Source organism: Epinephelus fuscoguttatus, linkage group LG9 (assembly GCF_011397635.1).
Source record: "Epinephelus fuscoguttatus linkage group LG9, E.fuscoguttatus.final_Chr_v1".
Lineage (NCBI taxonomy): Eukaryota > Metazoa > Chordata > Actinopteri > Perciformes > Serranidae > Epinephelus > Epinephelus fuscoguttatus.
Genome location: NC_064760.1, coordinates 24117489 through 24140169, shown reverse-complemented (window position 1 = coordinate 24140169; position 22681 = coordinate 24117489). Strand labels below are relative to the sequence as shown.

Sequence of the window (22681 nt, the reverse complement as noted above, 5' to 3'; positions counted from 1 at the left end):
TGGGCAGTGACTTTTGACAGGTGGTTCCAGAACAGTTCAGCTTATATCCATTGATTCAAAACTTTGAATATATTGCAATGTCCCTGTTGATTTGATTGAGCAAATTGCAATGCCTTAGCTGTTTTGATACTGAACTACTTCTGCTATGAGAGGAAAGGGTTGTGCAGCTACTTGTGATTGCTATCCATGGTGCTGGAAGACATGAACGTGTCAATCAGAAATGCAATGCTTAGGAGACACTTGAAAATTATATTGTTATTGATCAATTAATAGCCACCTGGGCAGGTGCATGCTCCCTATATGAATGCATTATGTCAAACTTCTTTAGCTAAACATCTAGTAGAGCTTGTTGATTACCTCTGGGTGTCACTATTACACCAGGAAGCCACAGACTAGTTTGTCCCTCCCTCTTCAAGGCTTTTGTTTCCTACTATAGCAAAGACGGGATTTGTATCAAGCACATCAGCCGATGGAATAACGCATCGCGTTTCGCAAATATGCGACTCTCAGCTGGTTGGACATAAATACTGTAACTGTTTGTCGAAGTGACCGCTTCATGTGTGTACATGTGTTGTTGGATAACGATGGGGACCGATACAAACAGTCGAACAAAGGACTGCTCCTGGTTGGCTTTTTATTTGACTCTGCTGCTGCTGGTCGGAGAACAGGCTTTGGCTCAGATAAGGTACTCTGTTCCCGAGGAGGTACAAGACGGAACTGTTGTTGGAAATGTTGCGAAGGATCTTGGCCTTGACATCACCTCTTTGATTGCTCGACGGTTCCGTGTTGTGTCTGAAAGTAAGGACGCTATTTTTGAAGTAAACCAGAATAATGGAGCACTGTACGTCAACAAGCATATTGACAGAGAGGAGCTGTGTCAGGGCAGCGGTGCATGTCTCATGGAGCTAAAAATCCTTGTTGAAAGCCCTCTGGAAATACACTATGTAGTTGTAGAAATTACTGATGTAAATGATCACTCTCCTAGTTTCCCCCAAAAGGAGCAGAGATTTGAAATAGGTGAACAAACTCTACCAGGCAAGCGATTTCAACTACACACTGCTCGTGATCCCGATGCTGGAATTAACTCTATTCGTACATACACTTTAACATCAAATGAACACTTTGAAGTAGACATCCGCCAAAGTGACGAAGAAAGGATACCATTTTTAGTGTTGAAGAAATCGTTAGACAGAGAACAAAAGAACAAACACACGCTGCTGGTTACAGCAGTTGATGGAGGCAAACCTCCAAGATCAGGGACACTGAATGTTTCTATAATTGTTCTTGATATTAATGATAATCGTCCAATGTTTAGTCAGGAGATTTACCAAACAGAAATATATGAAAATGCTCCTATCGGCAAATCAATATTTCAAATGAATGCAACGGATCCCGATGAAGGTACCAATGGAGAAATTGAATACAGCCTGGGAAAAACACTAAGGCGAAAAATCTATGACATTTTTGAGTTGGACAAATTAACTGGAGAAGTAAGAATTAAAGGTGTAGTAGACTATGAAGAAAACGACGTTTACAAACTCGATGTCGAGGCATCAGATAAAGCAACGTCACCATTAACAGGTGAGTGTAGGCTCATTATAAAGATAATCGATGTCAACGACAATGCGCCGGAAATAGAAATCACATCACTGTCAAATACAGTGTCTGAAGACTCAAAGCCTGGTACAGTTATTTCACTACTTAGTGTAAAGGATAAAGACTCTGGTGTCAATGGAAAAATAATATCAAGCATAACCTCAGAGGTGCCTTTTGAATTAAAGCCCTCCTATAAGGAGAACATATATTCAGTTGTTACGAAGGGATTTTTGGATCGAGAGGAGCTGTCACATTATGAAATTACAATAAAAGCTACAGATTGTGGTGAACCTCCCTTATCTACTGTTAAAACTCTCAGTATTGAGATATCAGATGTAAATGACAACAGACCACATTTCGACCAAAATCCATTACAGTTTTACCTGGTAGAAAATAACGTTGCTGGAAATTCAATATTCTCTGTCAGCGCAACGGACAAAGATTTGAATGATAACGCAGCTATTTCATATCATATTGTGAGAGAAGGGAGTCAGAGTGACGTCATGTCTTTCCTAAATATAAATCCAGATAATGGACACATTTCCGCGCTAAAAAGTTTCGACTTTGAAACAGTGAAAACTTTCCAGTTCCAAGTTGTCGCCACAGATTCAGGAACTCCGTCACTAAGCAACAACGTGACAGTGAACGTGTTCATTCTGGATCAGAACGACAACGCTCCAGTCATCCTGTATCCAGTCAGCTCCAACGGTTCTGCTGAAGGTGTGGAGGAGATTCCCGCAATGTCAACGCAGGACACTTGGTGACTAAAGTCAGAGCCTATGACGCTGATATAGGATATAACGGCTGGTTACTCTTTCACTGCAGGAAGTCACTGACCACAGTCTCTTTGCTTTGGACCGCTATACAGGACAGATCAGAACACTTCGCTCATTCACAGAGACAGACGAGGCTGAGCATAAACTGCTCATACTGGTCAAAGACAATGGCAACGTTTCACTCTCAGCAACAGCTACTGTCATTGTCAAACTTGTGGAGCCCAGAGAGGCTTTTGCAGCTTCTGATGTTAAAAGTGCAACTAAAGTTGACGAGGAGGACAATGTGACATTTTACCTCATGATAACTTTGGGCTCAGTTTCTCTACTTTTTATCATCAGTATCATCGTGCTGATTGCAATGCAGTGCTCCAAATCCACAGACTATACTTCCAAATATCTCCAAGAGGCTAATTATGATGGGACACTGTGTCACAGCATCCAGTACAGATCTGGAGACAAACGCTACATGTTAGTTGGACCCAGGATGAGTATAGGATCTACGATAGTCCCTGGCAGCCATGCCAACACACTAGTGCTCCCTGACAGGAGGAGGGGATCTGGAGAGGTAAGACTTTAACAACACAGTTTTATACATTATGCTTACAAGCATACAATTCTTTGGTTGTACTCAAAGTTGGCTTCTTGTTGCGTCTCTAAAGCACTCTACATAAAGAACAGTACACAATACACTTCATAACAAGCAATATTTGATTCAGTTAAGTGTGTTTCTTCCTTGTGCGGGTTCTTATAGGTATTTTTGAGTTTCTATTATCATACATGTCTTGTTTTAATACAAATGCTCGGTCATATCGAACAGATGTAAAAATGCTAGTTAGTGTAGGAAATTGCTGAATGTGGCAAGATAGCTCCCTCTTCAACGGCCACGCTGTGGTCTTTGCTATACCTTCATATTTGTCTGAATTATTCATGCATATACACACACATATAGTCATGATGAATACTAACATGCCAAATACACAACAGAGCTCATCCTGTGTAAAAGGACAGTCTTTGACGCGCATTTTGACTGCTGTCCATGGTGCTGAACTGAACATTTTACTTTTCTCCAGTCTGTCTGTATTGGGGACTATGTAGGCAGTGACATTTTGATATTGAGATCTCAGGAAATTCTCAGGTATAAGAAATAATTGGGAAGTTTTAACATGCTGTAGTGTTTCTGTTGAGTTTTTTTTAACAGTGTGCATAGGCTTAGTTTAGATTCAAAAGTACTTTTGTGAGTCAATGGAAAATCTTTGCAACTACTTGTGATTGTTGTCCATTGTGTTGAAACGCATGGACATGTCAAGCAGAGATCAAATATTTAAGAAATACAGCAAACATTTTTATTTATGAATTATTTAATAACCCTCTGGGCAAGCGCCCGCTCCCTATAAGAATGCATCACTTCAAGCCTGTTTAAGTAAAACATAGTAACGTTTGCTGAACACCTCTGGGTGTCACTATAACATCAGGAAGCCACAGACTAGTTTGTCCCTCCCTCTTCAAGGCTTTTGTTTCCGACTAGAGCAAAGACGGGATTTGTATCAAGCACATCAGCCGATGGAATAACGCATCGCGTTTCGCAAATATGCGACTCTCAGCTGGTTGGACATAAATTATTGTTTGTCGAAGTGACCGGTTCATGTGTGTACATGTGTTGCTGGATAACGATGGGGACCGATACAAACACTCGAACAAAGGACTGCTCCTGGTTGGCTTTTTATTTGGCTCTGCTGCTGCTGCTGGTCGGAAAACAGGCTTTGGCTCAGATAAGGTACTCTGTTCCCGAGGAGGTACAAGACGGAACTGTTGTTGGAAATGTTGCGAAGGATCTTGGCCTTGACATCACCTCTTTGATTGCTCGACGGTTCCGTGTTGTGTCTGAAAGTAAGGACGCTATTTTTGAAGTAAACCAGAATAATGGAGCACTGTACGTCAACAAGCATATTGACAGAGAGGAGCTGTGTCAGGGCAGCGGTGCATGTCTCATGGAGCTAAAAATCCTTGTTGAAAGCCCTCTGGAAATACACTATGTAGTTGTAGAAATTACTGATGTAAATGATCACTCTCCTAGTTTCCCTGAAAAAGAACAGACATTTGAAATAGGTGAACAAACATTACCGGGAAAGCGATTTAAACTACACACCGCCCGTGATCCCGATGCTGGAATTAACTCTATTCGTACATACACTTTGACATTAAATGAACATTTTGAAATAAATATCCGTCAGAGTGATGCAGGTAAAATGCCATTTTTAGTGCTGAAGAAATCGTTAGACAGAGAACAAAAGAACAAACACACGCTGCTGGTTACAGCAGTTGATGGAGGCAAACCTCCAAGATCAGGGACACTGAATGTTTCTATTATTGTTCTTGACAGTAATGATAATCGTCCAATGTTTAGTCAGGAGATTTACCAGATTTCTTTACAGGAAAACCTTGCAGTTGGTTCTTCAGTCTTTAGAATGAATGCAACGGATCTCGATGAAGGCATGAATGGTGAAGTTGAATTCAGCCTCGGAAAAACCTTGAGGCAGAAAGTTTATGATATTTTTGAACTGGACAAATTAACTGGAGAGATTAGAGTTAAAGGGGCAGTGGATTATGAAGAAAACGATGTATATGAACTGGATGTAGAGGCTTCAGATAAAGGAACACCCCCACTAGCGGGTGAGTGTAGAGTCATTATAAAAGTCACAGACGTCAACGATAATCCACCGGAAATACAAGTGACATCACTGTCAAATACAGTGTCTGAAGACTCAAAGCCTGGTACAGTTGTTGCGCTTATTAGTGTGAGGGATAAAGACTCTGGTGTCAATGGAAAAATTATTTCACTCATATCGAATGACGTACCCTTTGAATTAAAGCCCTCCTATAAGGAGAACACGTACTCGGTTGTCACTAAACACGTTTTGGATCGAGAGGAGGTGTCACATTATGAAATAACAATAAAAGCCACCGACTGTGGTGAACCTCCCTTATCTACTGTTAAAACTCTCAGTATTGAGATATCAGATGTAAATGACAACAGTCCACATTTTGACCAAACACCTTTTGAGTTTTATGTTGTAGAAAATAACGTTGCTGGAAATTCAATATTCTCTGTCAGCGCAAGGGACAAAGATTTGAATGATAACGCAGCTATTTCATATCATATTGTGAGAGAAAGGAGTCAGAGTGACGTCATGTCTTTCCTAAATATAAATTCAGATAATGGACACATTTCCGCGCTAAAAAGTTTTGACTTTGAAACAGTGAAAACTTTCCAGTTCCAAGTTGTCGCCACAGATTCAGGAACTCCGTCACTAAGCAACAACGTGACAGTGAACGTGTTCATTCTGGATCAGAACGACAACGCTCCAGTCATCCTGTATCCAGTCAGCTCCAACGGTTCTGCTGAAGGTGTGGAGGAGATTCCCCGCAATGTCAACGCAGGACACTTGGTGACTAAAGTCAGAGCCTATGACGCTGATATAGGATATAACGGCTGGTTACTCTTTTCACTGCAGGAAGTCACTGACCACAGTCTCTTTGCTTTGGACCGCTATACAGGACAGATCAGAACACTTCGCTCATTCACAGAGACAGACGAGGCTGAGCATAAACTGCTCATACTGGTCAAAGACAATGGCAACGTTTCACTCTCAGCAACAGCTACTGTCATTGTCAAACTTGTGGAGCCCAGAGAGGCTTTTGCAGCTTCTGATGTTAAAAGTGCAACTAAAGTTGACGAGGAGGACAATGTGACATTTTACCTCATGATAACTTTGGGCTCAGTTTCTCTACTTTTTATCATCAGTATCATCGTGCTGATTGCAATGCAGTGCTCCAAATCCACAGACTATACTTCCAAATATCTACAAGAGGCTAATTATGATGGGACACTGTGTCACAGCATCCAGTACAGATCTGGAGACAAACGCTACATGTTAGTTGGACCCAGGGCAACAGCTACTGTCATTGTCAAACTTGTGGAGCCCAGAGAGGCTTTTGCAGCTTCTGATGTTAAAAGTGCAACTAAAGTTGACGAGGAGGACAATGTGACATTTTACCTCATGATAACTTTGGGCTCAGTTTCGCTACTTTTTATCATCAGTATCATCGTGCTGATTGCAATGCAGTGCTCCAAATCCACAGACTATACTTCCAAATATCTCCAAGAGGCTAATTATGATGGGACACTGTGTCACAGCATCCAGTACAGATCTGGAGACAAACGCTACATGTTAGTTGGACCCAGAATGAGTATAGGATCTACTATAGTCCCTGGCAGCCATGCCAACACACTGGTGATGCCTGACAGGAGGAGGACATCCACAGAGGTAGGACTATAAAAATGCATTGCTTAAAAATATGTTTACGAGCAACAACTGTCACTTTCTTGTGAGTGTGTATATAGTTGGACCAACAGATGTCATAAACCTCTTAATGTCATGAACATCAACAATAAAACTTTAGTATTTAGTATTCCAGTTTTTTTTTTACCCATGTTGTACTCTTCTTGACAGAGGTCAGAGCTGTTCAGCTGTGTCTGTGAGAAGAGTTGTGAAACTGCCAGTCAGCCTAATTAATAATCCATGTGTTGTCTCCCCAGCATTGCTGACTAGTTTCCTTGCCCATATTGTTTATCTCTCCTGTACATTTCTATATATTCTCAACACCAGTATGATTAGCAGACATATTTCAAACTGATGGAATATATTGTAAAAATATATATATATATATATATATATATATATATATATATATATATATATATATCTATAGATTATTAATTGTAGCTTCATTTTTGGCAATATGTGGTGGATAGGATTGGGAATTTTTAACCAACCTCGATAGGCTACATGCTGTTGGTGTTATGACTGCATTTCTTGGAGTTTCTTGCAGTGGGCTTGATAGCTGAATACGGAACTCTTTGGGCAAAGCGAGCAATGACGTGAAAGGCATTTGTCGCTGTCCATGGTACAGTAATACGTCCGCTCGATTGTGTGGATGTGCAGACACAACATGCTTATTATAATTTAAAGTGGTATACAATGTTGTCCTCTTGGTGTCACTGCAACATCAAGGAGGCCGTGAAATACTCCTTCCCTCCCTTATCAAAGCTTTTGTTTGGTCCCTCACAGCAGAGAACACATTTGCTGTAAGAACCGGAAAGACCATGCTGTGGTCGGGAATATAGACACTGTATTTACTGCAGAAACAGGCTCCTGTGTTGTTTTGTGCTGTCGGATAACGATGGGGACCGAAAGACGATCTCGGGCGGGTAACTATCGTTGGTTTGTTTTTCATTTGTCCTTTCTGCTGGTTTTCGGAAGGCAGACGTTAGCTGAATTAAGGTACTCTATTCCAGAGGAGATGAAAGAAGGGACTGTTGTTGGAAATGTTGCCAAGGATCTTGGTCTGGAGAAAAGCTCTTTAACTGACCGACGATTTCGAGTTGTTTCTGGATCTAAGGACGCTTTTTTCGAGGTAAACCCGGACAATGGAGCCTTACAGGTCGGTAAAAAGATCGACAGAGAGGAGCTGTGTCACGGTAGCGGTGTGTGTCTCATGGAGCTGAAAATCCTCGTTGAAAACCCTCTGGAAATGCACCATGTTGTTGTAGAAATAACTGATGTAAATGATCATTCTCCTAATTTTCCTGAAAAGGAACAGCAATTTAAAATAGCAGAGCATACATCTCCAGGAACTCGATTTCAACTGCTTGCGGCCCGTGATCCCGATGCTGGAATGAACTCTATTCGTACATACACTTTAACGTCAAATGAACATTTTGAAATAGATTTAAGTCAAAGCGATGAGGACAAAACACCCTTTTTAGTGCTAAAGAAGTCCTTAGATAGAGAAAAACAGAAGAAACATTTGCTGTTTGTTACAGCAGTTGATGGAGGTAAACCTCAAAGATCAGGGACACTGAATGTTTCTGTTGTAGTTCTTGATAGTAATGATAACCGTCCGATATTTAGTCAAGATACTTACCAAATAGAAATGTATGAAAACGTCTCAGTTGGTACTACTGTCACAAAAGTAAATGCAACAGATCCAGATGAAGGGACTAATGGGGAAATAGAGTACAGTCTTAGCAGAGCACTAGCACGTAAAGTTTATGATATATTTGAATTGGATACTTTAAGTGGATATATCAAATTGAAAGGAGACGTGGATTATGAGGAATCCGATATTTACAAGATAGATGTTGAGGCATCTGACAAAGGAACACCTCCGTTAACAGGGAGGTGTAGAGTTGTTATAAAGATTAAAGACGTCAATGATAATCCACCAGAAATAGAAGTCACATCACTGTCAAATACAGTGTCTGAAGACTCAAAGCCTGGTACAGTTATTTCACTCATCAGTGTGACAGACAAAGACTCCGGTGTTAATGGAAAAATAATATCAAGCATAACCTCAGATGTTCCATTTGAATTAAAGCCCTCCTATAAGGAGAACATATTCAGTTGTGCAGAAGGGATTTTTGGATCGAGAGGAGGTGTCACATTATGAAATTACAATAAAAGCTACAGATTGTGGTGAACCTCCCTTATCTACTGTTAAAACTCTCAGTATTGAGATATCAGATGTAAATGACAACAGTCCACATTTCGACCAAAATCCATTACAGTTTTACCTGGTAGAAAATAACGTTGCTGGAAATTCAATATTCTCTGTCAGCGCAACGGACAAAGATTTGAATGATAACGCAGCTATTTCATATCATATTGTGAGAGGAGGCACTGAACATGATGTAACATCATTTCTCAATATAAATCCAGATAATGGACACATTTCCGCGCTAAAAAGTTTCGACTTTGAAACAGTGAAAACTTTCCAGTTCCAAGTTGTCGCCACAGATTCAGGAACTCCGTCACTAAGCAACAACGTGACAGTGAACGTGTTCATTCTGGATCAGAACGACAACGCTCCAGTCATCCTGTATCAGTCAGCTCCAACGGTTCTGCTGAAGGTGTGGAGGAGATTCCCCGCAATGTCAACGCAGGACACTTGGTGACTAAAGTCAGAGCCTATGGCGCTGATATGGATATAACGGCTGGTTACTCTTCTCACTGCAGAAGTCACTGACCACAGTCTCTTTGCTTTGGACCGCTATACAGGACAGATCAGAACACTTCGCTCATTTACAGAGACAGACGAGGCTGAGCATAAACTGCTCATACTGGTCAAAGACAATGGCAACGTTTCACTCTCAGCAACAGCTACTGTCATTGTCAAACTTGTGGAGCCCAGAGAGGCTTTGCAGCTTCTGATGTTAAAGTGCAGTAAAGTTGACGAGGAGGACAATGTGACATTTTACCTCATGATAACTTTGGGCTCAGTTTCTCTACTTTTTATCATCAGTATCATCGTGCTGATTGCAATGCAGTGCTCCAAATCCACAGACTATACTTCCAAATATCTCCAAGAGGCTAATTATGATGGGACACTGTGTCACAGCATCCAGTACAGATCTGGAGACAAACGCTACATGTTAGTTGGACCCAGGAATGAGTATAGGATCTACTATAGTCCCTGGCAGCCATGCCAACACACTGGTGCTCCTGACAGGAGGAGGATACAAATAATGTGGTTAAGACAGAAAAGACTCCAAGTTTGTTTGGAATCGCTATCCATGGTGCTGAAATGTCTTGCCCTAACTTTTTTCAAGCAATAATATGAGTAAAGCAAAAATCAAAGGAGCAAAAATTAAAAATAAATAAACACATCAGTGGCTTAGTTTTTTTTTTTTTAATCTGACACTGAGTTTATATTACCACTTAGAAGAGGTAACTATTGAGTTTTTTGCTGGGCATAGAATATCAGTAAGTCATGCTGTTATTTACTGTGTGTGGCAGAGGTTACAAATATGTACACAGCTGTAAGAATGTCACAGCATTGTGCACAGCATTACAAGTTTGTGAACATGTTGGTTTTTAACAACCTGCTTTGTCACCGCTTCTCTTGTGACATCTCAAAGTGGATTTTCTGATTAAAGAAAATGCTCTGCTATAATATTTTCACAACTTAATATCGTCTAAAATGTTGTCCTCTTGGTGTCACTGTAGCACCAGTAAGGCCATAAAGGGACTCAGTCCCTCCCATAAGAAAGCTTTTGTTTGGTACCTCACAGCAGAGGATACATCTCATTCACGGCTGCGAGTTGGATGACACGGTGTCGTGGGCTTTTCAAACATGCGATACTAAACGGACTGGATTTACACATTTGATTTGCTGCAGAAACAGGCTCCTGTGTGTGAGGATAGGTTTTGTTTGATAACAATGGGGGCTGAAAGACGATATCGCGCAAGTGGCTACTGTTGGGTTGCTTTTCATTTGCCCTTTCTGCTGATTTTCGGAGAGCAGGCTTTGGCTGAATTAAGGTACTCTATTCCAGAGGAGATGAAAGAAGGCACAGTTGTAGGAAATGTCGCTAAGGATCTTGGTCTGGACAAAACCTCTTTGATTGATCGACGGTTCCGTGTTGTTTCTGGATCTAAGGACGCTTTTTTCGAGGTAAACCCGGACAATGGAGCCTTACAGGTCGGTACAAAGATCGACAGGGAGGAGCTGTGTCACGGTAGCGGTGTGTGTCTGATGGAGCTGAAAATCCTTGTTGAAAACCCTCTGGAAATGCACCATGTTGTTGTAGAAATAACTGATGTAAATGATCACTCGCCAAGTTTTCCTGAAAAGGAACAACAGTTTAAAATAGCAGAGCATACATCTCCGGGAACGCGATTCCAACTGCTTGCGGCCCGTGATCCCGATGCTGGAATGAACTCTATTCGTACATACACCCTATCATCAAATGATCACTTTGAAATAGATACTAGTCAAAATGATGAGGACAAAATTCCGTTTTTAGTGTTGAAGAAATCGTTAGACAGAGAAAAACAGAGTAAACATTTGCTATTTGTTACAGCAGTTGATGGAGGTAAACCTCAAAGATCAGGGACACTGAATGTCTCCATTATTGTTCTTGATATTAATGATAATCGCCCGACATTTAGTCGGGATACTTATCAGATAGAAATATATGAAAACGCCCCAGTTGGTACTACTGTCACAAAAATTAACGCGAAAGACCCAGATGAAGGGACTAACGGAGAAATAGAGTACAACCTTAGCAAAACATTAGCACGAAGAGTCTACGAGATATTTGAACTGGATAGTTTAAGTGGAAATATAAAATTAAAAGGAGAGGTAGATTTTGAAGAATCGGAGGTTTATAAACTAGATGTTGAGGCATCTGACAAAGGAACACCTCCGTTAACAGGGAGGTGTAGAGTTGTTATAAAGATTAAGGACGTCAATGATAATCCACCAGAAATAGAAATCACATCACTGTCAAATACAGTGTCTGAAGACTCAAAGCCTGGTACAGTTATTTCACTTATTAGTGTGACAGACAAAGACTCTGGTGTCAATGGAAAAATAATATCAAGCATAACCTCAGACGTTCCTTTTGAATTAAAGCCCTCCTATAAGGAGAACATATATTCAGTTGTTACGAAGGAATTTTTGGATCGAGAGGAGGTGTCACATTATGAAATTACAATAAAAGCTACAGATTGTGGTGAACCTTCCTTATCTACTGTTAAAACCCTGAACATTCAGATATCAGATGTAAATGACAACAGGCCACAATTCTCTCAAAATCCATTACAGTTTTACCTGGTAGAAAATAACGTTGCTGGAGCCTCAATATTCTCTGTCAGCGCAACGGACAAAGATTTGAATGATAACGCAGCTATTTCATATCATATTGTGAGAGAAGGGAGTCATGATGTAACATCATTTCTCAATATAAATCCAGATAATGGACACATTTCCGCACTAAAAAGTTTCGACTTTGAAACAGTGAAAACTTTCCAGTTCCAAGTTGTCGCCACAGATTCAGGAACTCCGTCACTAAGCAACAACGTGACAGTGAACGTGTTCATTCTGGATCAGAACGACAACGCTCCAGTCATCCTGTATCCAGTCAGCTCCAACGGTTCTGCTGAAGGTGTGGAGAGAGATTCCCCGCAATGTCAACGCAGGACACTTGGTGACTAAAGTCAGAGCCTATGACGCTGATATAGGATATAACGGCTGGTTACTCTTTTCACTGCAGGAAGTCACTGACCACAGTCTCTTTGCTTTGGACCGCTATACAGGACAGATCAGAACACTTCGCTCATTCACAGAGACAGACGAGGCTGAGCATAAACTGCTCATACTGGTCAAAGACAATGGCAACGTTTCACTCTCAGCAACAGCTACTGTCATTGTCAAACTTGTGGAGCCCAGAGAGGCTTTTGCAGCTTCTGATGTTAAAAGTGCAACTAAAGTTGACGAGGAGGACAATGTGACATTTTACCTCATGATAACTTTGGGCTCAGTTTCTCTACTTTTTATCATCAGTATCATCGTGCTGATTGCAATGCAGTGCTCCAAATCCACAGACTATACTTCCAAATATCTCCAAGAGGCTAATTATGATGGGACACTGTGTCACAGCATCCAGTACAGATCTGGAGACAAACGCTACATGTTAGTTGGACCCAGGATGAGTATAGGATCTACTATAGTCCCTGGCAGCCATGCCAACACACTGGTGCTCCCTGACAGGAGACGTACATCTGAAGAGGTAAGCTGGTTAAAATTTTAATTCTTGATATGTCTTTATAACACGTTAACGAGTGAACTGGGGTACTAGTATACACAATTCTTGTTTTGACTCTACAGGCGACTCTGAATTATAATGTCGCTGCCCATTGTGCTGAAACCGTACTTTGAGCCGTCAGAGTGTTTTGTAAAGGCACGAGCTATGCACACTGTGTATATGCCTTAATGAAATCGTCAGAATTACTTTAAAATAGATAAACCTTCAACTGTGTTAAATGACAGTGATCGCTTGGTGTCAGTGTGTGAGCAGAAAATAGTTTCCAGAAAAGCCTTTGTCAGAGACAAGGGCCCTCCCCTTTGTGGGACGGGTTTTCACATTTTAGTACTGGATGCATCTTGTACACCCACATCGAATATTAAGCATCTGCGATTTTGATAACACAGTGGAACTGTTCTATTTGTCAGCTGAAAACGGATTGGTGATTTTGAACCTTTTGGATACATTTTATCTGCTGGTTATGGAGCAGAAAGGACTAAGGACATCGAGACAGCAATGGCGGTGGATCGCTTTCATTGTTTCACTGATTTTGCTGTGGAGCAGAGCTTCGGCGCAGATCAGATATTCCATCGCCGAGGAGGTTAATGAAGGAACTGTTGTTGGGAATATAGCGAAGGATTTGGGATTAGAGATGAACACACTGAAAGAGAGAGGATGCCGTATTGTCGAGGGTTCAACTGAGTCATTTTTTCATGTAAACCAGAACGACGGATTATTGTATGTTGACCGGACGATTGACCGGGAGAAGGTGTGTGAGCGGAGCAGTGTGTGCTTGATCAACTTAAAGACTGTGCTGGAAAATCCTCTTGAAATTCATTATGTGACTGTGGAGGTGCTGGATGTAAATGACCACGCTCCCACCTTCTCAACCAAAGAGTCACGTCTCGAAATTTCAGAGTCTGTTTTACCGGGCTTGCGCCTTCAGCTGCAGGCAGCACACGACCCTGATGTTGGTCAGTTTTCGGTCCAGGAGTATAAACTTAGTCCCAATGATCATTTTCGTTTGGAAGTCAAAGACCGTGGGAAAGATGGGAAGATGCCGATATTAGTTTTACTGAAGACGCTAGACAGGGAAACAAAGAAAAGCCATAAGTTGCTCCTTACAGCTATCGATGGAGGAAAACCAAGTAAATCTGGTACAGCTGAAATTACTGTTGACGTCTTAGACGTTAACGACAACATGCCAGTTTTTAACGAAGACACATACTCTGTGCTTTTGGAAGAAAATGCTCCCATTGGCACAACAATTATAAAAGTAAATGCTTCTGATTTAGACGAAGGCTCAAATGGTGAGATTGTGTATTCATTAGGCAAGAATGTGAACGGCAGAATACGTGGTCTTTTTCGTGTAGATGCAACTACAGGTGAAATAATTGTTCAAGATCTTATAGACTTTGAATTAGAAGAAAGTTATGAAATCGATATACAGGCATCTGATAAAGGACCGGCTCCGCTGAGAACAGACAAAAGTGTGATGGTGAATATTGTAGATTTGAATGATAACGCCCCTCATATAGAGGTTACCTCATTTTCAAAGGCAATACCAGAGGATGCAAGACCGGGAACCACTGTAGCATTAATCAGTGTTCTTGATAAAGACTCTGGTCTTAATGGAAAAGTTATTTGCTCCTTGAATGAAGATGTTCCCTTTTCCTTATCACCTTCCTCACAAGACAACATGTATTCGATAGTCACGAAATCGCCCCTGGATAGAGAAAAGCAGTCCATATATGACGTGACAATTGTTGCAAAAGATGCAGGCGTACCATCATTGTCTTCTGAAAAAAGCATAACTATTATAGTATCAGATGTGAATGATAACAGGCCAGAGTTTTCAGCGAGCCCTTACACATACTATGTTACAGAGAATAACTCTCCAGGAGTGTCACTGTTCTCTGTCAGGGCATCAGACAGAGATGAAGGAGATAATTCTCATGTTTTATATCATATTTTAAGAGATGGAAAAGATACGAACAAACTCAACTCATTCAGTGTCAGCATCAACTCTGAAAGTGGAGACATTTTGGCACTAAAAAGTTTCGACTTTGAGACAGTGAAAACTTTCCAGTTCCAAGTTGTCGCCACAGATTCAGGAACTCCGTCACTAAGCAACAACGTGACAGTGAACGTGTTCATTCTGGATCAGAACGACAACGCTCCAGTCATCCTGTATCCAGTCAGCTCCAACGGTTCTGCTGAAGGTGTGGAGGAGATTCCCCGCAATGTCAACGCAGGACACTTGGTGACTAAAGTCAGAGCCTATGACGCTGATATAGGATATAACGGCTGGTTACTCTTTTCACTGCAGGAAGTCACTGACCACAGTCTCTTTGCTTTGGACCGCTATACAGGACAGATCAGAACACTTCGCTCATTCACAGAGACAGACGAGGCTGAGCATAAACTGCTCATACTGGTCAAAGACAATGGCAACGTTTCACTCTCAGCAACAGCTACTGTCATTGTCAAACTTGTGGAGCCCAGAGAGGCTTTTGCAGCTTCTGATGTTAAAAGTGCAACTAAAGTTGACGAGGAGGACAATGTGACATTTTACCTCATGATAACTTTGGGCTCAGTTTCTCTACTTTTTATCATCAGTATCATCGTGCTGATTGCAATGCAGTGCTCCAAATCCACAGACTATACTTCCAAATATCTACAAGAGGCTAATTATGATGGGACACTGTGTCACAGCATCCAGTACAGATCTGGAGACAAACGCTACATGTTAGTTGGACCCAGAATGAGTATAGGATCTACGATAGTCCCTGGCAGCCATGCCAACACACTAGTGCTCCCTGACAGGAGACGTACTTCTGAAGAGGTAAGAAAGATCACTTCATTTCAAGACAGTTCTGGTATGAATGCTAGTGATACATGAGACACAGATTCTATAAATTAAAGTGCCCCAAAAGTACTGAATCACACCACCTTATCACTATGAACCACAGACATAAAGGTCATCACTGAGGGAAATGAAGATGTGTGTTTTAATGAGACTGCTGAGTGAAGTTGTTGGTTTACAGGTGGTTGTGTGGTTGGTTCTCACACAGCAGAGAGTGTTAACTGATGACACTTTGGACTGCAGTTAGTATGCTGTGGTTGAACTTCAATGCTGCGTTTTCTCGGTGTACTTGAAAATAAAATTCATCCCAAAAAACGGTGACACTGTGTCACAGCATCCAGTACAGATCTGGAGACAAACGCTACATGTTAGTTGGACCCAGGATGAGTATAGGATCTACTATAGTCACTGGCAGCCATGCCAACAGACTTTTGTAATTCCTGTCCTGGTGCTGAAATTGGATTTAAACTAGAACCCAAATGAGGAATTTTCTCATTCAAAAGACCCGAATGTGTTTAGTGACATTTGATGGTGATCAGTTTAAAATGATCAAATGCATTATCACACACACTCACAGGGTGGCAGTACCTTATCAGTATAAGACCTTACAGCGTCTCAGCGCAGGACACACATGAGTCCGCCCCGACTACGTTCAGTTGGGTGAAACAACATTTTGCTGGCGGACCTGGAATAATCGCTTGGTGGCTGTTTTGGGGTTTTGTAAAATACATTCCAAGAAGCCATAAATAAATTTTGTGCTGTGGTGGACATTGGAGGATGTTGGACGCGTCTGGATTCGTACTTTGCCCTCAAAACATGAAACAAAGAGGACGGGAGGCATGGCGACGGGGACCACATTTACTCGCCGTTTTGGTTTTGCTTCTATTTTTCAGAGCAGCTTCAGCACAACTGAGATACTCAATATCCGAAGAGCTCAAAGAGGGGAGTTTTGTTGGGAATATAGCTAAAGATTTGGGAATTGACCTGAATTTAATGAAGCAGAGGGGATTTCGTATTATGCCCGGCTCGACTGAACCTCTTTTCAAGTTAAATGAGAATGATGGTGTCCTTTATGCGAACCGTAAAATAGACCGAGAGGAAGTATGTAAGGACAGCAGTGTCTGTTTGATTAACCTTAAAACCGTTTTGGAAAACCCACTAGAAGTACATTATGTCAGCGTGGAGATAACAGATTTAAACGACCACTCTCCCACATTTCCAGAGAAGACAAAGAGGCTGGAGATCTCGGAGTCTGCCTTACCAGGGGCGCGATATCAGTTGCAAAATGCGCACGACCCGGATGGTGGCACAAACTCCGTCCAGCAGTATAAAATAAGCCAGAATGATCATTTTCGTTTAGAGATTAAAGATCGAGGGAGAGATGGTAAAACTCCGATTTTACAGTTACAGAGGCAGCTTGACAGAGAGGCCAAACGTAACCATAAATTGACGCTGACGGCTATAGATGGCGGAAATCCCCCCAAAACGGGCACAGTTGAAATATACATAGATGTTCTAGATGTTAATGACAATATGCCAGTGTTCACCAAAGACACATATTCAGCTGTGCTACAAGAAAACGCCCCTGTCGGCACAACCGTCATCCAAGTTAACGCAACTGATCTGGATGATGGTCCAAACGGGGAAGTTGTGTATTCATTTGGCAGTGATGTAAAAGGTAAAATTCGAGAACTGTTTGATATCGACTCTGTTACTGGGGAGATCATTGTAAAAGGTCGTGTAGACTTTGAGGAACAAGACAGTTATGACATTGATATACAGGCCTCTGATAAGGGAATCATTCCATTCAGAACAGATAAAAGTGTGATCATTAAAATTGGTGATACAAACGATAATCCTCCTGAGATAGAAGTAGCATCGTTATCAAGTGCAGTTTCGGAGGATTCTAGACCAGGAACAACCGTAGCGCTTATCAGCATTACTGATTTAGACTCTGGAATGAATGGCAAAATCATCAGCTATGTGGCAGAAGACAGCCCTTTTACATTAACCCCATCGATACAAGATAACATGTTCGCTGTTGTCACTAAGTCAGAGCTTGACAGGGAACAACAATCAAGATATGATATTACAATAGTCGCTAAAGACGCAGGTGAACCAGCCTTAACATCCGAAAAGACTATAAGCGTGTTTGTGTCAGACACCAATGATAACAGGCCCAAGTTTTCAGTGAGCCCATACACTTTCTATGTAACCGAAAATAACCCCCCAGGAGCCTCTGTGTTTTCTGTGAGAGCGTCTGATCGTGACGAGGGAGATAATGCGCTTATTTCCTATCATATTCTCAGGAATGCAAGTCATGAAAATAAAGTGACGTCATTCCTCAATATAAACCCCGAAACTGGAGATATTTTGGCGCTGAAAAGTTTCGACTTTGAGACACTGAAAACTTTCCAGTTCCAAGTTGTTGCCACAGATTCAGGAACTCCGTCACTAAGCAACAACGTGACAGTGAACGTGTTCATTCTGGATCAGAACGACAACGCTCCAGTCATCCTGTATCCAGTCAGCTCCAACGGTTCTGCTGAAGGTGTGGAGGAGATTCCCCGCAATGTCAACGCAGGACACTTGGTGACTAAAGTCAGAGCCTATGACGCTGATATAGGATATAACGGCTGGTTACTCTTTTCACTGCAGGAAGTCACTGACCACAGTCTCTTTGCTTTGGACCGCTATACAGGACAGATCAGAACACTTCGCTCATTCACAGAGACAGACGAGGCTGAGCATAAACTGCTCATACTGGTCAAAGACAATGGCAACGTTTCACTCTCAGCAACAGCTACTGTCATTGTCAAACTTGTGGAGCCCAGAGAGGCTTTTGCAGCTTCTGATGTTAAAAGTGCAACTAAAGTTGACGAGGAGGACAATGTGACATTTTACCTCATGATAACTTTGGGCTCAGTTTCTCTACTTTTTATCATCAGTATCATCGTGCTGATTGCAATGCAGTGCTCCAAATCCACAGACTATACTTCCAAATATCTCCAAGAGGCTAATTATGATGGGACACTGTGTCACAGCATCCAGTACAGATCTGGAGACAAACGTTACATGTTAGTTGGACCCAGAATGAGTATAGGATCTACTATAGTCCCTGGCAGCCATGCCAACACACTGGTGCTCCCTGACAGGAGGAGGGGATCTGGAGAGGTAAGACCAATATTACAACTCTCTTCCCTCTAACTTTTTAATTTTCTTTTTGCCATTTTGTGTGTGAAAAGCACTGGCTCTGATACATGCTTGTAAAACGCGTCACTCTACAACTAATAGTATTTGTTTCCTGAGTTGTAGTGGCGAGATCAAATTGATTATGCCAGTGTTTACAGAGCAGGAAGAATTCACTTCTTCACCGAAAACACTCCAATATGGTAAATGGAAAGAGAACGCTTTCTTGTGTAGTTTTACAATGGCAATATTAGCCATATTTATGTGGTGTACAGGTGTTGAAACCTCTAATGTATTGGTGGTTTGTCTGAGTGCAGACTGTCGCTGTCCGTGGTGCTGAACCAGTATTAACTAAGTTCCTCTCTTTCGGCAAAACGCACTCTCAGTAAAATAGTAAGAGTCATGTCTCCATGGACAATTTCATGAATGATAGTGGCATCTTTGCCTCCTCTTTGCTTTTACAGTGAGAATATGATAGGTCGCTTGTTGTCATTGTTTAAAAAATTCTTTATTTCTCGTGTAAGCCCACTTTTTAACACATGTTGCTATTATTTCACAAACAGAACTGCAGTGTAATTCTCCATCACTTGGTGTCAGTATAATAACAAATATTTCTTTCCCATGTTTTCGTCATAGCCAGTAGACCCATCCCCTTCCTCTTTAGAGTCTAACACCATCATTGACAGAACATTATACGCGCAGACGGCTTTAATACACAATTTATCTTAAAAAAAAATCAAGTCTCTGTTGGAGAGTGATTGGATTATGACAACGACAGCAACAGGGGGAGTTTACATTGGTATAAGAGTGTAGCTCACGGAAAGCTTGTTTAACGTTTCATTATCGCATCATGGAACAAAGAGGACGGCAGACATGGAGCGAGCGGACAAAGTGGGTTGCCTGCATGATGGTTTTGGTTACGCTTTGGACTAGAGCGTCGGGACAGCTGCGATATTCCATCTCTGAGGAAGTGACACAAGGAACTGCTGTTGGAAATATTGCTAAGGATTTAGGTGTTGATAGGAACACACTGAAAGAGAGGGGGTACCGTATTGTCTACGGCACGACAGAGCCTCCTTTTCGAGTGAATCAAGACGATGGTATCTTGTATGTGAACCGGAAAATTGACAGAGAGGAAATGTGCGACCGAAGCAAGGTTTGTCTAATCGACTTAAAAGCCGTATTAGAAAACCCACTGGAGGTGCACTATGTATCAGTGGAGATTCTGGATGTAAACGACCACGCTCCAAGCTTCCCCGAAAATGAAAAGCTGTTAGAGATTTCTGAATCTGCGTTACCAGGAACACGATTTCAGTTAAAAGCTGCGCGTGACGCGGACAGTGGTTCATTATCTGTTCAGCAGTATAAGTTGAGTCAGAATGAACATTTTCGCTTGGAAGTAAAAGATCGTGGTGAAGACCGTAAAACTCCTACTTTAATTCTCCAAAAGCCACTTGATAGAGAATCTGTAAAAACCCACGTGTTACTTCTGACAGCTATTGATGGAGGTAGACCTCCACGATCTGGGAACATGACAATAATTGTTGATGTGTCCGATGTTAATGATAACCCCCCAGTTTTCACCCAGGAATCCTACACTGTGCAGCTAAAAGAAAATTCTCCTCTTGGCACAACTGTCATTCAAGTTAATGCAACAGATTTGGATGAGGGTTCAAATGGTGAAGTTGTATACTCATTTGGAAATGATGTGGATGCACTGACAACTGCGCGTTTTGATTTAAATCCAATGACTGGAGTAATTACGGTAGCAGGGGGCATAGATTTCGAAGAACGTGGCAGATATGAAATTGATATCCAGGCATCCGACAAAGGTGCGGCTACACTGGCGACGGAGAAAACTGTTATTATACATATTGTTGACGTAAATGACAACGCACCAGAAATTGAAGTGACATCTTTTTCACGTGCGCTGCCGGAAGATTCAAAACCGGGAACCACAGTGGCCTTAATTAGTGTTAAAGACTCAGACTCTGGTCTTAACGGGAAAGTGATGAGTTACATGAGCCAAGATCTTCCTTTTACGCTCACTCCATCTTTACAAAACAACATGTACTCTCTGGTAACAAAATCGCTATTGGATCGAGAGCAGCAGTCACAATATGACGTAACAATTGTAGGTAAAGACGCAGGTGAACCATCCTTATCATCAGAGAAAACTATACACATTGTTGTGTCAGATGTGAATGATAACAGGCCGGTGTTTTCACAGAACCCGTATACTTTCTATATAACTGAGAATAACAACCCGGGAGCGTCTATTTTATCAGTGACAGCCCGGGATGATGACGAGGGTAGTAATGCTGTTATTACGTATCATATAGCAAGGGACAGAGGCGGAGAACATTTGTTTACCTCCTTCCTGAGTGTAAATGGAGAAAATGGACACATCTCCGCACTAAAAAGTTTCGACTTTGAAACAGTGAAAACTTTCCAGTTCCAAGTTGTCGCCACAGATTCAGGAACTCCGTCACTAAGCAACAACGTGACAGTGAACGTGTTCATTCTGGATCAGAACGACAACGCTCCAGTCATCCTGTATCCAGTCAGCTCCAACGGTTCTGCTGAAGGTGTGGAGGAGATTCCCCGCAATGTCAACGCAGGACACTTGGTGACTAAAGTCAGAGCCTATGACGCTGATATAGGATATAACGGCTGGTTACTCTTTCACTGCAGGAAGTCACTGACCACAGTCTCTTTGCTTTGGACCGCTATACAGGACAGATCAGAACACTTCGCTCATTCACAGAGACAGACGAGGCTGAGCATAAACTGCTCATACTGGTCAAAGACAATGGCAACGTTTCACTCTCAGCAACAGCTACTGTCATTGTCAAACTTGTGGAGCCCAGAGAGGCTTTTGCAGCTTCTGATGTTAAAAGTGCAACTAAAGTTGACGAGGAGGACAATGTGACATTTTACCTCATGATAACTTTGGGCTCAGTTTCTCTACTTTTTATCATCAGTATCATCGTGCTGATTGCAATGCAGTGCTCCAAATCCACAGACTATACTTCCAAATATCTCCAAGAGGCTAATTATGATGGGACACTGTGTCACAGCATCCAGTACAGATCTGGAGACAAACGCTACATGTTAGTTGGACCCAGAATGAGTATAGGATCTACTATAGTCCCTGGCAGCCATGCCAACACACTAGTGCTCCCTGACAGGAGGAGGGGATCTGGAGAGGTAAGATAAATACTTGGGATGTTTTGATATTCCCGTGGCATAACTTGGTGTGAATTTTCTTTGCCACAGCATATTTAAAAACATTTTTTTTGTTCTGGCGGTGGTACATTTGCTATGCGGTTTTTAATGGTCCTGCTTGTATATTGTATGTTGTTTACAATGTATTGACTGCTGTAATGTCGGCGTGATATCCACCAATGGATTTGTCATTTTAGTCTGCCTGAAATGCAAATAACAACACCAAGGTTGCAACATGTTTTTAAGTCTTACCTCTTCGTCAAAAACTTGTCTCAGTGTCGGGCTGTCTTGTCTCTGAACATTTGATACCGACTGGAATATGTGTGAATAAATATTTCAACGCTTGGTGTCACTGTAGCTCAGTGATTCTGTGGATCT

General features: G+C 41.7%; 2 protein-coding genes and 3 pseudogenes across 7 annotated transcripts in view; all 5 read left to right on the top strand.

Moving 5' to 3' along the window:
* Nucleotides 1-22681, top strand: part of LOC125894504 (protocadherin alpha-C2-like) — a 232042-nt gene that overhangs the window by 20039 nt on the left and 189322 nt on the right. Inside the window, exon 1 of one of the 6 annotated variants that reach the window (XM_049585968.1) lies at nt 13484-15865. The exons of 3 other annotated variants lie outside the window; for them this stretch is intronic. In XM_049585968.1, coding sequence (XP_049441925.1) covers nt 13502-15865 — 2364 coding nt within the window. In that variant the 5' untranslated portion in view covers nt 13484-13501. Of the gene's footprint in view, nt 1-13483; nt 15866-16550; nt 19061-22681 lie in introns of those variants that run through there. 2 more of the 6 variants (XM_049585966.1, XM_049585936.1) reach the window with 2 other exon arrangements.
* On the top strand, nt 449-2949 carry LOC125894509 (protocadherin alpha-8-like; annotated as a pseudogene).
* LOC125894512 (protocadherin alpha-8-like) lies at nt 3913-6675 on the top strand. The gene is made up of 2 exons (XM_049585970.1): nt 3913-6319; nt 6616-6675. The coding sequence occupies exons 1-2, from the start codon at nt 4025-4027 to the stop codon at nt 6673-6675; spliced, it is 2355 nt and encodes a 784-aa protein (XP_049441927.1). The 5' UTR covers nt 3913-4024.
* On the top strand, nt 7541-12431 carry LOC125894991 (protocadherin beta-15-like; annotated as a pseudogene).
* Nucleotides 19764-22294, top strand: LOC125894510 (protocadherin alpha-3-like; annotated as a pseudogene).